Below are 18,078 nucleotides of genomic sequence, written 5' to 3' on the forward strand. Positions count from 1 at the left end.
AGGATACTTTACATCCGGATATGCAGTTGTCATCGTCTTACAAGAATACAACATAACAAATTAATGTACAGGAATCGATATTTGAGTGAATTGAAAACCTTTCATCAAACTTAAAGGTAAAAACAATGTCTGCTATCTCATGTCGGTTTTTAAGATATTTTAATTTTTAAGCAAATCATAAGCATTTTTATATTTTATTGTTTTACATACTCATAATTCACTTGAAAATTAAATTATCTAACATAAATAATAATAAGTTATCTGTGTTCAAACAAAGATAATATGTCAAACCTTTAAATTTGATAATGGGTCAATTAACTATTACGTTAAAGCTAACAATACAAAATTAGTTCTAATGAATGCAAATTTTCTATGTTGTACATTTTTAAGACGGAGACGTCACGTCAGTCTCGAGTGCAGTGTCCTCTTAATAACCACTATAGGAATATATTATTTATTTTAAATTCATAGGAAAATTTCCTTTTTACAAGATTATACACTAAGATTAATAACTATTAATTATTATTGTAACTCTTATTACAAATATATAATATTATTATCACAATTTTATTAATACTATTATGATAATTTTAAAACCTTAAATCTAAATTTATTGCGAGGAAGTACAAAAAAAATCTAATTAAGCGGAAATCTTGTTGGGCAAAACTAAAGTTCTTGAAAAAATGTATTATTTCCACTGTTGATAATATAATTAAAAATTATGAATAGATCTAAGTTCTATGGTATAAAGAAACCAATTTAGGAAAGTCTATGATCTTGTTCAAAATATCGTAAACTAACATAATATCTGCTGATATTCGTATTTTAGTAATACTCAGTGAATCTAGGCTCAAGAAATTTTCAATAACTTCAACGGTACCTGTAGTGATATATATAATATATTTAAGTAAATTTAATCTTTTTAAAAACTTAGATTAGACATTATCAAAATGATTTATACATTTTGAGTAGGTAACTAAAAAGTCAGATCAATGAACCGAATTCGAGGTTAGATCTTACAAATAATATTTAAAGTGTTTTTAATTTCTTTCATATTTGTAATGATAAAATCTTGCATTTTATATGATTTATTTATAATCATTTCATGATTTAATTTAAATGATAAATCATCAAGTTGTTGCTAAAGTCTTTATTAGAATTTACTTTATTAAGATAATAGTTATTAATTTGATGTTGAAATATTAGTGGATTTTTACTACGTATAAAAGAGGTAACTTGGCATTTATTTGTATTTAGAAGAGGAAGATTTTACTCACTTCATTGGAAAAAAAACTTCTATGGCCGGATTGTAAAATATTTGCATTATTAATAGATTTAATGTCAAAGTATAATTTTATATCCTTTACAAACAACAAAATATTAATACTAGTGTTAAGAGTCGACAGAAGATTATTTATAAAATAGAGAATAATTATAATTCTAGGCGAGAGTCCTGACTCCTGAGGTCACTGGATAATCATCAGAATAGCTAAACGAGATTTTTGCTGATTGTATACGATTAGTGAAATAAGAATAAAGCTAATTTAGAAAGTTACTTCCGCATCCAAAGCTTTTAATTTATGATATAATAACGTATGACTTACTTTTTCAAATGCTATTTGAAAATCAGTACTTTTGATTTAATTGATAATTAAATAATTATTTATTTATATGAAATAATATCACAATAATTAGGTACTGTACACTATTATAATATACGATTTGTTTTTGATTAAAATTCCTTCAATTTTTTTGCTCAACGTATTACTAATACAAAAATAAATTACAAATATTCATGAATAATAATAAATCCTAAAAATATAGGTCTCCACACAAAAATTTGTTTTTAGATTGCAATAATTTATTATTGAATTTAAATTTTACACATAGATACATTACATCAGTCTACTCAATAATGAGCTACACCATTGACACCTATACAATATTAAAGTGATTTATTAGGTTTTTATTTGTTTTAAATTACTCTTTAATTTTTATTAAGACAATTGTGACAAGTTAACAAATAATTTAATGTATAGAGGTAGCTAAGGTAGCTATAATCACTTATTCGAATCCTAAGTATACATCTCATGACAAAATTTCGTCGATATCTTTTGAAACTTTCGATTTGGCGACGTTACATTTATTGTGGCGCCTTGTAAGTGCACTAGTTTTATACTATTGCATGTTTTCCGCAGGCGTCTGGCTATTGATTTTATTTCTGTTGCTAGGACCCATGGACCAGAAACAAAGCTTACTCATAGGTATAATAAAATGATGACTCACGTTGTGACATGAATCGACGTGCGTGTGTCGACTTGTTTGCATGCAACTTAAACTAATTTTATTGAAACTCTTGAATATTAATGTAAGTTGATTATGCGTATAATACTAGCTGATTCTTTTAGCAGTTAACACTCGTAATAACAATTTTTTTTAACGTTTATGAAAAATAAAAATATTTTTTTACTATTTTTTATTGTTATTGTATTTACTTTTTTGATTCATAACATTTATTTTTAATTTCATATTCTGAAAATTTTAATGTAAAAATATTGAATTTTTAACGCGTAATAATTTAGTTGTATTTATAAACATTTAAATTTATGAATGATTGGAATAATCGCAGTGTACCATCATTTTACGGAATACTGCTGTGTATATAATATACTAATTAATCGTTTGATATTTAATTATCACGCATTTATTTCTACAGACATCAAAATTCTTAAAATAATATATTCTTTTATATGAAACTAATAAATAATAATGTATGTAAACTTTAAAAAAATTAAAAAACTTATTTTGTTTATAAAAATGTTTTTAGTTACGTTAATATTAATTTTTTATCATAAAATCAATGTTAATTATTTAAAGAAGAATTTCAATCACTGTATAAAATATGAAAATTTATTGTGTAATAAATTTATTTTTAAAATATTATTTTTATTCATTGTACTTAATCAATAATATAATAATAATAAACTTATATATTATAAATTATAATTAATATTTACAAATTACAAATACTATACTATTATAAAATAAAAATTAGGCTTGAAAATGAATACTTAAAAGTTATTATTGTATCTACAACTACTAGAATAAATTTTGTTTAAAATTGCATTTAGTAATTTATTGTTAATTTTATAGTTAAAAAAATTTAATAATAGTATATTTTAGTTGTGATTGAAATCGTTGCGAAATAATTATATAAACACAGTTCGTCATTTTAGAAATTAGTCAGTCCTTTATGAAATAACCTGTATATAAATAGTAACCAAAATTGGAATGAATGTTAATATTTTCTTAAAAAGGATTGGTCTGAATATGTAACTAAGCCATATATATATATATATATATATATATATATACGAGTATATAAACTCGAATTCAAACATGCCTACCTTTAACAGTCGTTAGTATTTATATCCGAAGCTTCTTGTAAAATAATCATGATTTATGTATAAGTAATGAATATATTATCTGCTAAAATTAAATAATTATTTTTTCCCATCATATATTTATAACTTAAGTATTCCTTAAACAATTAAACAATAATAAAAATTTTAATTTAACAAATAATTAAAAAAAATCTAGATATTTGTTTCATACTTTCATTAATAGACAATTTGGATGTAAAATTAGTGACATATAATTAAAATAATGCATAAATATTACAAAATATAAAGTACCTATAAACTCTACATTTTATGTGATTGTATCAAATTTATTTGTTATTTATTACAATATACGTATACCTGTGATAACAATAATTATTGTAATTTTAAACTTTTAGTAACTAAGTTAGTAAAATAGTTTGTGAATTTGTGGTGATATATTTTGTTCACTTAATCTAGCTTATATATATACCTATATATTATATACTTCATGTCTTCATACATGATATATAAATATATTACACCAATTCAGTATATTTATTAGTAGTTATTATTATAAAAATTCGACATTTATGTTTTGTTTTAAAAATAAAAAAAAATTATAATCTAACATTTAAGAAATGTCTATACATATAGGTACTTATCATAAACTTATATACTGTCATTATTTAGTCAGTATAAATAATATAGCCAATATAGGCAATCGTCGATGGACAATCGTGCATAATTTTGGTACATAAATATATATATAATGGTTTGTCATATACTCCAATGACGAATTTTGAATAAATATTATTACCTACCTAATATGCTATCTACCCAACTACACAGTGCGTATAGTGACGCAAGCAAACGCGCGCGCACACATACATACCTATATATTCAACTATATACCTAAAATATAATATATTAACTTATGTCGCGTGTACACATGACTGTATAATATGCAATGTAATGAATGAAATATGTAAGTACCTACTCAAGATGTAATTGTGCATTGCAATTTAATTTTGATAATATAGAGTATCACACATCATACAGTTATTATTGCTTTATGAATTTAAAATAAATAATATTATTATATAGGTAATAGATATCTATGTTATTCATACACATGGAATGAAAATAGAATAAGACGTACACATTTAATACTTTACAATAACGGATATAGTATATGTATTATTATAATATATATATATATATAAACTGTATGGTGTATAGTAGTGAAGTGCGAAAGGCTTTTTCGAAAACAAGACCGAGGATGACGGTCAGTCTATATACGGGCAAAGCTATATAGTGGCAAGTGGGTAGGTTTGGTCGTGTGCGTAGGTCGTTTACCTACTGCGCGATGTGATAATCGTCGAACCAGCAAACACACTGAGAACGTGGCCTTATATGGTTACATACACTAGTACGTGTTTCAATATTTTTTACATTATTTTCATACTCGTTGCCACGCCGATTCAACATAAATATATATATATATTCCGTTAAATTTCCGTTTGGCCATTTTTCTTATGTATAAATGTATAATATATATATATATATATATATATAACATACTATATTACTATAACATTAGACCAGATGTTTTATCTTTTATTATTGATTAATATCATCCGTGAAAGTCTTGCGGGTAACGCCATCATCGAATTCACAGATGAAGAATTCTGTACATGATATTTTTTCCTGAAGTTTAGATCATATTATTATAGGTTTATGGTGTGTATCTATGTATTATACAAAACATTTTTAATACATTTATTTTTATCTCAGAACAATTTACTAATAAAAACATATTACCCGTAATAATGACATCTGTTTGCTACAGTTCTGAAAAAAGTCATTTGTCAGTCGGTTTCACAAATATAAGTTACATAATTATCATATAAATCGATTTTGTGTATTATACATATATGGCCAGAAAAAAAACCATTAAAAATTTAGTATTTTCACTCGCTTAAATTTATTTATAACCTGTAGTTTTCATTCGTGTGAATATAACGAGTAAAAATATTTTATTATAGATATAAGCCTTACAGTTTATAACTTTTGTTGCTATAGTACATCAGTATGTAAACTATATTACTTTAATGTAATAGTTTATCAGTTTATTATTTTAAACATTTTTGTTTAAACTACAATCTGGCTAATTGATGTTGTTACATATATTTTTTTAATTATTGTGTTAAAATACCAAATTCTTTTACAAAGTTGAGAATTATTAGCTTTGTTAAACATTTAGTTATGTCATATAATTATGTATATATTAAATAAATAATAATTTTTGAAGCATTCTAAAATTTACATTGTACAAATGTTTTTCCATTATGATATTTATATACTTTTAACTAAAACGTGGTTAGTTTTTGAACTTATGGACTACTTCACATGGGTGAATTTTATAACAAATTGGAAGAACAATTAGATGATAGTAATTAATTTACCCGGAGTTAAACTATTTTATAAAATATGAAATATTAAATAATAAAATATTTTATATAAAATATAAAATTTATTCAAAAAATAGTATTTTTTATGTTATGAGAAACTTAATTTATTATAGGAATCTCTATTTTATATGATTTAACTAATGACTTTTAGTTTAACGAAAAAAATACAAATTGTTTTATAATTTAAAATAAAATGAAAATTTTAGCTTTTATAAGAAAATTCATCAATAAAAAGTCGAAACTGTTAAAAACAATCTTTCAAATGAACAAATGCCAGATGATTGTTAATAGTTAGGTCAGGCAACGATTTACCAATTCACTGGCCCAGTACAATTTAAAATGTTGTGCCCTTTTACCATAAAATACAATTGTACTGGTTAAACATAATTATTAAATAGCAAAAACATTATACATTTTTAAATACCTATACTTAATAATGTAATATTTATGCTATGAAAATATTATATAATATTATAATATTAAACTAAAATGTATAAACATTTTTTTCAAAACAATTTATGTTTTTGATTTTAAGTACACATTTATAAAATTAAATTTTTTAAGTCAAACTTTATCGAAGTGTACACAAAAATTTTCTTGTTTTGTGTTTTGTAAACTTTTTAATAAAGTTATCGAAACTCAAACTCTTGCTGAATAAAAAATATAGTAACTAATTTTGTTTGCCTGATATCGGTGGACCCTTTGTTTGAGTAAGGCCCAGTGCAAATGTCCCAAATGCCCTTGCATAAATATGACACTGAGTTCAGTGTCTACGTGTATATAACAATACGTCTGAAGTGCTTTAAGGTTTGTTTAGTCACATGATATCATTTTTAAACTATTAATTATCATATGAAATACATTTTAAGTTATGCGACTATTATGAACTATAAAGCATCTTAAAAATGTAATTGTAAAAGAATCTCTAAAATTTTTTCTAGTTATGATATTTTATTATTATTTTAATTGTAAACTACTTTTTATATACTAACATAATAATGACACATACATAATAATAATCTTATTTATATTGGTATCGATCTATCAACTCAGAAAATATGAAATATTGTTGAAATTGAATTATATCTTATTATAGGTATCTTAGTCATCGTATTGTATATAAATACCTAACTATCTATATGGTTAATCAAGAATGCAATTCTCGAAAAATTTATTGTACTGGTTTTATCTAGACCGAGGTTTATTAAACTAAAAACTAGCTGCAGAATAATTTTCATTGCAATAAAAGGTTTAAGATATGTAAGTACTACACACTGTGTAGTGAGGATAGTGAATTTATATTTTTAATAATGACTAAATTACTTGTGAATAATACTAATAATAGTTAGGTTGGTGTATATACGAGTATTATACATTTATATTAATAAGACTATAACTTGTAAACAATAATTATTAGTCATTATTCATTAATAATTATTATACATGTGTACTTTTATTACTTATTGTCTTATATTAATAATAATAATAATAATAATAATAAAAATGTTTTAAATCCTCTCTTCACCATTTTTATTGCTATCTTACCCGTCACTTCGAACGTACAACACAGCAGTTTCGTGTTCTGTAGAATTAATTTTATATTATTAATTTTGTTAATATTATAGTAAATACTAAATAGACCAATTATCAAACTTAAAGGTAAGAATATTATCTTTGTTTGTACATGGTTTATTACAATATTTTAATTTTAAATGCGTTAAAAGCATTTTTAAATTGTAATATTTTACATAGGTACTTATGAGTTATGAGTCATATGTCATAACTTGCTTAAATATTAAAATATCTAGTGAACAACCACGTACAAACAACCAGATAATATTCTCACACTTAATTTTGATAATGACTAAATTATCTTTAATGTTAAAGTTAACAACACGACATTGGTTCTACTAAAGGAAAATGCTATGTTGTACACTTGGACGTTTAAAGGTTTGAGAAAATACATGTAGTAGACAAGTGGCATTATGGTTGTTACAATGTTTAAATTATTGCGATTGATAAGTTTACTTGTGATCATATTTTATTTTATAATGATAAAATTATATAGATTTGCAAAAAAAATCAATAACATCACCAAGGGCAAGTATATAACTAAAAGTAAAATAAGTGATTTAATTAAAAAATTGATTAATAGTATAGTACCTATTTGGCACCTATATATATTATTGCAGGTATTTAAGTAGGTACTATATGAAATATACCGGGAAGAGAAAATTGATAAAATAGTTTTATTAGTTAATTATATTTTTAGTTACCAGTGACAAAATTAGAAATTATGAGTTAATTAATTACTGTTTGGTTTTTTTTTTGTACCTGTATATTTTAAATATTTTACAAAAACTATTATAATGAAATACATTTAAATAATTTTTAAAAAGTGTGGCTTATCTTATATTATATTCTTTTTATTTACACTAAAATTATTAAAAAAATATACATTTTTAGTTATTATTTACCTATTTTTGATAATATATATATATTATACATAGGTACCTACTATAATTATAACATACTAATACACACATTTTATTGTAAATACCTAAATTACTTTAAAGTATTTTAAAATATGCCATGATATGAAAAAATATTTAAACACCTATATTAGTATTTTTAATATTAATACTTAATTTATACCTATATGGCCTACCTATTTAAATCAATAGATATGGTATGATCATTGCAGTATATTATAGCATGTAGGTTAGTATTAGCCGTTAGGTATAGGTGATTTTTATATATTCTATATTCTGATGTTTATGTAAGTTAAATGTTTTACTTTATACAATGACGTTAAAAAATTATAAGCAATTAGGTTTTTTTTTAGATTCTGAGCGAAGTTATAGATGTATTTATCATTATTATTTTTACTTCTTAGAATATTTGTAGACGCACATAATAATATGTTAAATTAAAAAAATCTTGACTTGTTTTTTTTTGAGGTCTCAATATAACTATAATTATTACTTATTGTACCCTTGTATAGATTGTAATATTCTTAAAATAAAGTCATATTTAAAAAATAAATGAAATAAAATAAAAAGGTTGATCTAAAACATTTAAAATAATTTTTTATTCATATATGAAGAAATACATTTTAAATAATAATTATTATCTATTAGAAATAGGATATTGTAAATATGTAATAATATCTATTGGATTATTAAAGGGTAGGTATATCTATATCTAATTAATTATTATTTACCGAACTTCTATGTTCTATCATTACTTTCGAAATATATTATTTCTTAACGATTTTATAAGTTATTATTACATAAACACTGTCTATTAAACAGTAAGCTAGGTATTATTATTATTTATTATATTATTGCTGATAGCTTTACATCAAATTTATGGATGTTTTAAATTATATTATGATACATGTTAATACATTTTATAGGATATGACATTACCAAGGTCCTCACCCACTATGATTCAAGTAATGTATTTTAAATTGTGGGCGGCGAATCTACTCCTACTTGAAGTTAAAATAATTGTTCAATTTCCGTCATCCGTTATTGGTGGAAAAGGAGCGCCTCCGTTAAAATAAAAAATCATATAACTACAGCTTCGCATGACTTCTTTAGATTAAACGAACAATTACATAGATTGTACAATAGGTACCGTATTAAATTGACATATTTATACGCCGTTCGCGATATATAGTATTATAACATTTAGTAACACCAGAAAAAAATTAAACTTCTTATACATTTTAAGATATATCGCATATATAATATTATATAAACATGATAAATTATATAACTTTAACGAAGTAAAAAATACTAATACTAATATATTTAGTGATAAAAAAATTTAATAACAATACAAGTAAAAAGTAATTGTAGGGTTCACATTTGCCTGCCAATTTTTGTTAAAAGCCTTCTTAGACTTACACCAAAATTAAATGAAATCATAAACATGTGATCTTAGTTTGATATTGAGTTAATATTTTATAATCTGTATTTTTAAACTCTGATCCGAACATGAAATGAAATTAGTTTTATAATGATGTGTGTTTATTTTTGTATATCTATCATTGCCTTCAGGAAGAATATAAATTCTTCAATCTTTAACTTTAAGGATTGTTTTTGGTACAAAATTTAATCTAGTAGATACTTTGAGAATACAAAAGTAAAAATTTGATACAAAACAAAATAAAAATCATGAGATATAAGTAATATAATTTGTAAATAGGTACATATATTATTTGTATATTAGTTTTTGATAAATTGACTTTTTATTTTATTGTAGTTTAATAATGAATAATTATAAATCTTTCAAAAAAAAAAAAAAAATTCCAAATATTTATATAAGAAAAAACATTTAAAATACTAATCACTTTTAGTTAATTAGCTTTCAAAGTTTAAATTTTTAAAAACATTAGTTAAAATTACAAAAAATACAATTATTTTAAAGTTAATTATACTTATCTTTTTTGATATTTTTAAAATTATGCAAAATATTAGGAACCTTTTATAAATAACATTGTATTAAAAATAAAAATAAATATTTTATTATAATTATAACTACATAATAATTTCCAAGTATTAGTGATTTTGTTAACATTTATATATTAAACACTTATAAAAAAGTTGTGCTTATTATCTATGTATTTTTAAATTATTATTAGTAAGTATAATAAATACGTTTATAAATTATTTACAACCTACTAAATTTTTAATTCAAAAAAGTAAACTTTATTAGCAATTATAAAAAAAAAAATAAAATTACTGAAAATAGCTTTAAAACAAATTAAAATATTTTAAAAATTATATCATGTTTAAAATATAATAATTAATTATTAATTTTTAGATTACAATAAAATATGTATTTTATTTTGTCTAAAACTATAAGACCTATTGCATAAATATATATGTAGGTATACATTCCCGTTTTCATAATTCTTTTTTAATTATTTAAAATTGTCATAAAAATTTAATTTTCAAAGTACTAACTAGATACAATTTTATAATATAACTAACTATCGTGAATATTGGAGCATTTTTATATCTCCAAAATATGATGATAGATGTTAGACACCATTCTTACCCACATATTATATCTATATAGTGTCTAACTTGTTTGGGGATGAATGGTGTTGTAAAAACTGATCTGTGGATTTAGTATATATCATGGAGTAATAACTAATAAGTATACCTATCTAATGTCTAATTTTAAGAATTGATAGCCAATAGATATTTCTACAATAACACATAATATTAGTTCCATGAATAATTAAAATTTAACCTAGGAGTATAAAACTAATGAACTAGTTATATTTTACTCATATACCTGCTGTAATAATTGTAATCGGGATATTCGTTTAAAGCCGGTAAATTATAGTGTATAAAAATATTTAAATGTATAATGTACAATATGAATTTTGGCGGTAGATATACATATACCTGAAGGTGCTATTACCAATATAATATTGTAAACCTAATATGTAGGTCTTAGATAATGTATCGATATGAAGTAGGTACCTATTAGTGGTTAAAGCAGATAGTAATGATATATTATTAATTATTATAAATTATAAATTATGATAAACATATTTAAATAATAATCATATTATAACGGTTTATTTTTTACTAAATAAAATTGTAGGTATTTTTATAATTAAGTACGGGTATAAATTATAAATAATAATAATTTTCATCGAGCCCTTAGCAGTTGTATGTGTGGAGCTAAGAGTAATATTTTTTAAAAATTTTTAAATCTGTCTGTAGGATTGTTAGTAAAGTTTATATAAATGCATTCATAATAACTTTTATCAAAATATAATTATATGTGGGGTTATCTCTCATTATAATTTTAAAGATATATTATTATACTAATATGACTGATATGGTATTGCGAGTATGTAAAATTATAACTATACTTAATTCTTATTTATTACGTATATAAATATACTAGTATAAATGTTTTATGTGCATTATATACAAGTCCTTATATGTATTTTTTTTAGACTTTACACTTAATGACTACCGTTACAAATGCACATACCGTGTATAAAGTACTACAGTCAATACTAAAATACGTTAGGCGTGATTTAAAGGTGTTTGAAAAAGATTTTAAGGTAATAGATTTATAATTCATTTTCAGTATACTCATGACAAATTAAATCCGCATAATATACTAATATGAATAATCGAATCAAATAAATTCAATGACACGTACTCTCTCATCAAATTATACTTCATATTTAATTTTAATGACTTCGGGTGGGCTTAAATTCATGATTTCTGTAGAGTGTAGATGTTAGCATGCAATTATATCAGAGCAGTAATAACCCTTCAAACAAATATGGGTAGGTAGTAAAAAAATTATTATTATAACAACTATTGCATGTTATATAATACATAGCTGCATAGATATATAAGTATACGACGTATAATGTACCTACATATTGTTATGTCGACAATTGACTCTACTAAAACCCTCTTTTGTCGTTATGATTAGTATTTATGAAAAACTGGGAAGCTATTTCACCCTAAAATAAAACATTGCATTACGGTCATGATATTATATTAAAATCAAACCGACGCCGGTGATTCCATGTACATGTTTCTATCTGCTACATATTATACCAACTATATTAAACTTTTTTTAACCGTTTTTTTTAACTTTTACATAGTACCAGGTAATTTATAAATAAGCCAGATGCCCTTAATGTATTAGCTTTCATAATTATTATAAAAAAAACATCAGTGTTATAGTTATTGTGTTTACTAAGATAAAAAATAAAAATGTTAATTTGTATTATATAATCATTTTTTGTTGTCGATAGGTATTAGTTATATATGTATTGTTACCTATTAAGTATTAGTATAATAGTATCCAGTTCATTCATAAAATCTCAAGATAAAAAATAATATAAGGTAGGTGCCAATGAATATGAATTTGACCTTGAAGTACTTGTATAGAAATAACCAAAATAAGACCTAGTTATGTCAATATTAAGATTCTGTGAATTATATCGTAGGTAGAATTATGTATTTACTTATACTCAATAGATAACAACGTTACTATTTAATAAATAATAGGTATAGATGTATAGCTACCAAGATATTTATAAATATATTTAAGAGAAAGTCGAGGACTTTAAAATCCCATACTCAATGATCAATATGGAAATAGAAAATTATGAAATAACCATGTACCTGTTATAGTTTATAGGTAATTACTTAAAAGTATCTTACAAGTTTAATGAATTTGGTACCTAATGTCATTTGTCATTTGAACAATAAAATTATGGGTATAAACATAATTTTTTTTTATATCAAATTTTGATATTTTTTACCCGATGAAATAGGTAGGATATAGCCGTCGAGACAGGTGAAATTGATTCCAATGTACAAAGGTAAAGGCACTTATTACCCTACCTTTTAACAGTCATTGTAGAATTATTATGTAATAAAAATTATTCATCTTTTCAAATGAATTTTATCATTAATTATTGCTGTGCCTATACGGCTATACTTATAAGTTATAACAAACATAAACAAGTTATTTTTTATCGGTTTCCTGTTTCACCCAAGTACTAATTATAATCTACGGATTAATTAAGGCCGTTTGTTGTACTAGGCATTAAAAAAAACGTTAAATGTGATTGTTTATTTTTAAGTTTCAAGTACCAACAATGACTGTATGTAAATATGTAATGTTATCATATAAATAAGATACATAACCATTACATTAATATCAGGTAATCACTAATCACAACTGTTATTCAAAGTCTATAATATGGAAATAATACTATGTAAGTATGTAACTATGTATGTAAGAAATAAGAATGATATTTTTCTTTGAAAAAGTTAACATAATTCTTGAATACTGAATAGAGAGCTGTGAGCAGAGAGAGGAAGAGTTATTGAAAGAGGGAGAGAGCGAGAGAGAGAGAGAGAGAGAGAGAGAGAAAGCACTTTTAACGATCGAATACGTTAAATTTCCGTTAAAGGATAGAACGTAGGGCGAAGCAGACGGCGGCATCGGGACAGACATCGTCGTAAACAATCGTTTTCAATGCGGTATGTACTGCACAGCGGCGGCGGCAGTGCGTTGGCCGACGCCCAAAACGGCAAGCGGCACGCGATTAACGATTGGGTTATTTAAATTCAAAAACGACAGTGCGTCGTGCGGAAGGTAGACGAAAAAAAAAACCAAAGGAAGTAACGAGAAAAATCGTTATTTCGGTGCGTTTGCGTTGGCACCACTGCAAGAACCGGCCAATCGGAACGCTTTAAGGGCGTCGTCCGGAGCGGGGTTGCTGGTGCGTCGCCAACGCCACAAAACCGACAAAACCCGTGCCGTAGCCATTTTATTTCTCTGTAGCGTTCGAGACGGTCGCCGTGTTGTACCTCAATTATTCCGAGCTTCTCACTCGAGCACTTTTAATTTTTTAATTTTTTTAATTTTCACTTCAACCTTTAACCATGAGGGAAATTGTACACATTCAAGCTGGCCAGTGTGGAAACCAAATTGGAGCCAAGGTAAATATAAATAGTAATGCGGCGTTCGGTCTGATCGTTCAAACATGGCGGTCGGGTCAAGATACTTGGCGGTATCTAACCGGTATTTTTTTTCGAAACTTAATTTATACTGGCGTCTTCGATTATTATTTAGATAAAAAAATTTCGATTTTCGAACATAGCATTGTTTTTCTTACTCGCAATTTTAGTTTTTAATTGTTTGTTCATGTTTGTATATCTATATACAATATACGTGATCTTATACGAACCGGTTTTCAAACTACAGCGTGGGCAAGTTTGAAAGTCGACAAAGGATGCGATCTATGCATCTGCAAAAACCGTTATCGTGTGAATCGCCTACTTTTCTTTTTTGTTTTGGTTGTTTAATTTGAATACTTAGAAGAAAAAAAATTATCTTATTTTGTTTGTTTATAATTTATTTTTTTTATACACTAAATGCTGATTGTTCAGCGTGTATTGCATTTTATTCTAGTTATAATAAATTAGTTTCTAAGTGATTTGGATTTAAATTGGTATATTTTTGCTATTCCATATTTAAATTTGGCATTAGTCAATTGATGACAATTATATTATTCTATTTAAGTAGGTACTTTAATATGAACTAAATACAGCTAATGTATTCCACTGTATGTTATAATTTTTATGACCCACTAAATTTATAAAATTTTTAAACTGTTGTTCAAGGCAGTTAATTTCATTACTATTATGATATGTAATTTTTAACATGTTTCTTTTTAAAGGTTGTATATAGTTTTAATTTATTTGGACTAGGTAGCTTGGTATTTTTTATGCATCATAAGTCAACCGTAACTTAATAGTTATTATATGTTATTATTACTTGTTTTAATATTAAAAGATAATTTATATTCTTAACTTAATTTAGAAAAAATATTTTTTTGTTCTACTGTTATATTTAACATAAGTTTTTTAATTGCCTAATTCATTTTTGATGATAATAATCACAAAATCTTAATATAATGCCCTTTAAAATGTATTAATTTTATTTTATAATTTTTTAGTTCTGGGAAATCATTTCTGATGAACATGGCATTGACCCAACTGGAGCCTACCACGGAGATTCTGATCTCCAGCTGGAACGTATTAATGTTTACTACAATGAAGCATCAGGTAGTGTTTTCTTTCAATTTGATACTCTTTAAATTAAATTTAAATAATTATTTAACTAATAATATAAAAATTTACAGGTGGAAAGTATGTACCTCGTGCCATTTTGGTTGATTTGGAACCTGGTACCATGGATTCTGTCAGATCTGGACCGTTCGGTCAAATTTTCAGACCAGACAACTTTGTCTTTGGACAGTCTGGTGCTGGAAACAATTGGGCTAAAGGTCACTATACAGAGGGTGCTGAACTTGTAGATTCAGTATTAGATGTTGTCAGGTAAGTTTTCAATTATTACTTCTAGAATATTTATTTTACTAGTCATCTATTTAAATCATAATATTGATGCTAGTTTTTTTCTTTTTCTTTTTTATTTAATGTAAAAGTGTTATGAGTGATTAAAAACATTTTTGTAAATTTATTTGGAATTAATTTCTTAACCATTTGTTTTAATTATAATATTATGAGTTGATATGCGATAATTGTATTGTTCTTTTCACTTAAATTTATTTTACTTAATGTTCTCAATGTTGGACACTTATATTTAAATATTTATCCTTAACTATGCGTATTAAATTTTGTTTTTACATTAAATTATAAATTAATGTATTAACTTTTTTTTAATAGTTGAATGTTTTTGTTCTTTTAGGAAAGAAGCTGAGAGCTGTGATTGTCTTCAAGGTTTTCAATTGACACATTCCTTAGGTGGTGGTACTGGTTCTGGTATGGGAACCTTATTGATCTCCAAAATCCGTGAAGAATACCCAGACAGAATTATGAATACATATTCTGTTGTACCCTCTCCCAAAGTGTCAGACACTGTTGTAGAACCCTACAATGCTACCCTTTCAGTTCACCAATTGGTTGAAAATACCGATGAAACCTATTGTATTGACAACGAAGCCTTGTATGACATTTGCTTCCGTACATTAAAACTTACAACACCAACATATGGTGACTTAAACCACTTGGTCTCTTTGACCATGTCTGGAGTTACTACTTGTCTCAGGTTCCCTGGTCAATTAAATGCTGATCTCCGTAAACTCGCTGTCAACATGGTTCCTTTCCCCAGATTACATTTCTTCATGCCTGGTTTCGCTCCTCTTACATCTCGTGGAAGCCAACAATATAGGGCACTTACTGTACCTGAACTTACCCAACAAATGTTTGACGCCAAAAACATGATGGCAGCATGTGACCCACGACATGGACGTTATCTAACTGTAGCTGCTGTATTCCGTGGCCGTATGTCTATGAAGGAAGTTGACGAACAAATGTTAAACATCCAAAATAAAAATTCGAGCTACTTCGTTGAATGGATTCCCAACAATGTTAAAACTGCTGTGTGTGATATTCCTCCAAGAGGTCTGAAAATGTCTGCTACCTTTATTGGTAACTCTACTGCTATTCAAGAGTTGTTCAAGAGAATCAGTGAACAGTTCACTGCTATGTTCAGGCGTAAAGCTTTCTTACATTGGTACACTGGTGAAGGTATGGATGAAATGGAATTCACTGAAGCCGAATCCAACATGAACGATCTAGTTTCTGAATACCAACAATACCAAGAAGCTACTGCTGATGAGGAAGCTGAATTTGATGAAGAACAAGAACAAGAAGTTGATGAAAACTAGACTTCTTTTAAACAATTAGCTTATAATTTAATTTTTGTTACATTTTTTTTAAAAAAAAAATTCTGTAAATTAATCCATTATTTTTTTATACTTAATGCTTTTTCATTCCATGATACATTTCCCTCATACTAAAAAAACACTGCTTTTATTTATTTTGAATTATAATTGAACAATATAGCTTTACGAGATTAAAATTTAAAATTATTTTCAAGCACATGAATATTCTTTGTATTTCATTGTATTGATATGTTCTTTTTTAAACCTTTCAGTTTTTACAAGTCATGGGTAATCAAGCGTAATAATTTATTATATGATAAATATATTATATAATCATTTTAATTAATAGTACTGCTTGACTTAATATATTGATGTGAGATATTGGAATATTGTATATTGGTAGATTTAATATTACTTGCAACTTAAAGTTAATTTCTAACACTGATACAATTTGTGGTTGTTTTTAAGTGAAACAATTTGAAAACTTATTGTCTTAGTGAAGATAATCAAAGTATTCAAAAAGATAGTTTTGTACTTACCAATTCATCTAGTTTGGTATCATACTACTTGATATATGTATATTAGAATAAGAATTAAGAAATTATTTTTTAGTAATTTGGTTAGTATTCTGTTGGACTTGAAATGTGCTCGTCGGTTGACTTGTGTTGTGGGTCAAACACGCCGTACACAAAAATATTGCTTCACTGTCGCCAAGTATATTTCTTAAACAGGAAATCGAAGGATATTTACGATTTTTGTGAAATATAATGTATATTGTATAGGCATTAACGGTTTTAAGTAGAACATTGGATGTTAATTTTAAAATTGTGTACAGTTAATATTAGGATTTTATTGATAATGACAAACATCTATGCTTGCACTGAACCATGGAGAATACCAATATCATGATCTTGGCTTAAACTTCAAATATGATTTTTAATTAAGGTTGATATAGGTATCA

At 25.2% G+C, this 18,078-nt stretch overlaps 1 protein-coding gene across 1 annotated transcript; it reads left to right on the plus strand.

Moving 5' to 3' along the window:
* Nucleotides 1-14,189: 14,189 nt before the first annotated feature.
* LOC112594233 (tubulin beta-1 chain) lies at nucleotides 14,190-17,324 on the plus strand. The gene is made up of 4 exons (XM_025338919.1): nucleotides 14,190-14,367; nucleotides 15,387-15,495; nucleotides 15,573-15,768; nucleotides 16,139-17,324. Exons 1-4 carry the CDS (start codon nucleotides 14,311-14,313, stop codon nucleotides 17,118-17,120), a joined length of 1,344 nt encoding a protein of 447 aa, XP_025194704.1. The 5' UTR covers nucleotides 14,190-14,310; the 3' UTR covers nucleotides 17,121-17,324.
* The last annotated feature ends 754 nt before the right edge of the window (nucleotides 17,325-18,078 follow it).

The sequence above is a fragment of the Melanaphis sacchari genome, unplaced genomic scaffold (assembly GCF_002803265.2).
Source record: "Melanaphis sacchari strain LSU unplaced genomic scaffold, SCAv2.0 Contig221_pilon_pilon, whole genome shotgun sequence".
Taxonomy (NCBI): Eukaryota; Metazoa; Arthropoda; class Insecta; order Hemiptera; family Aphididae; genus Melanaphis; species Melanaphis sacchari.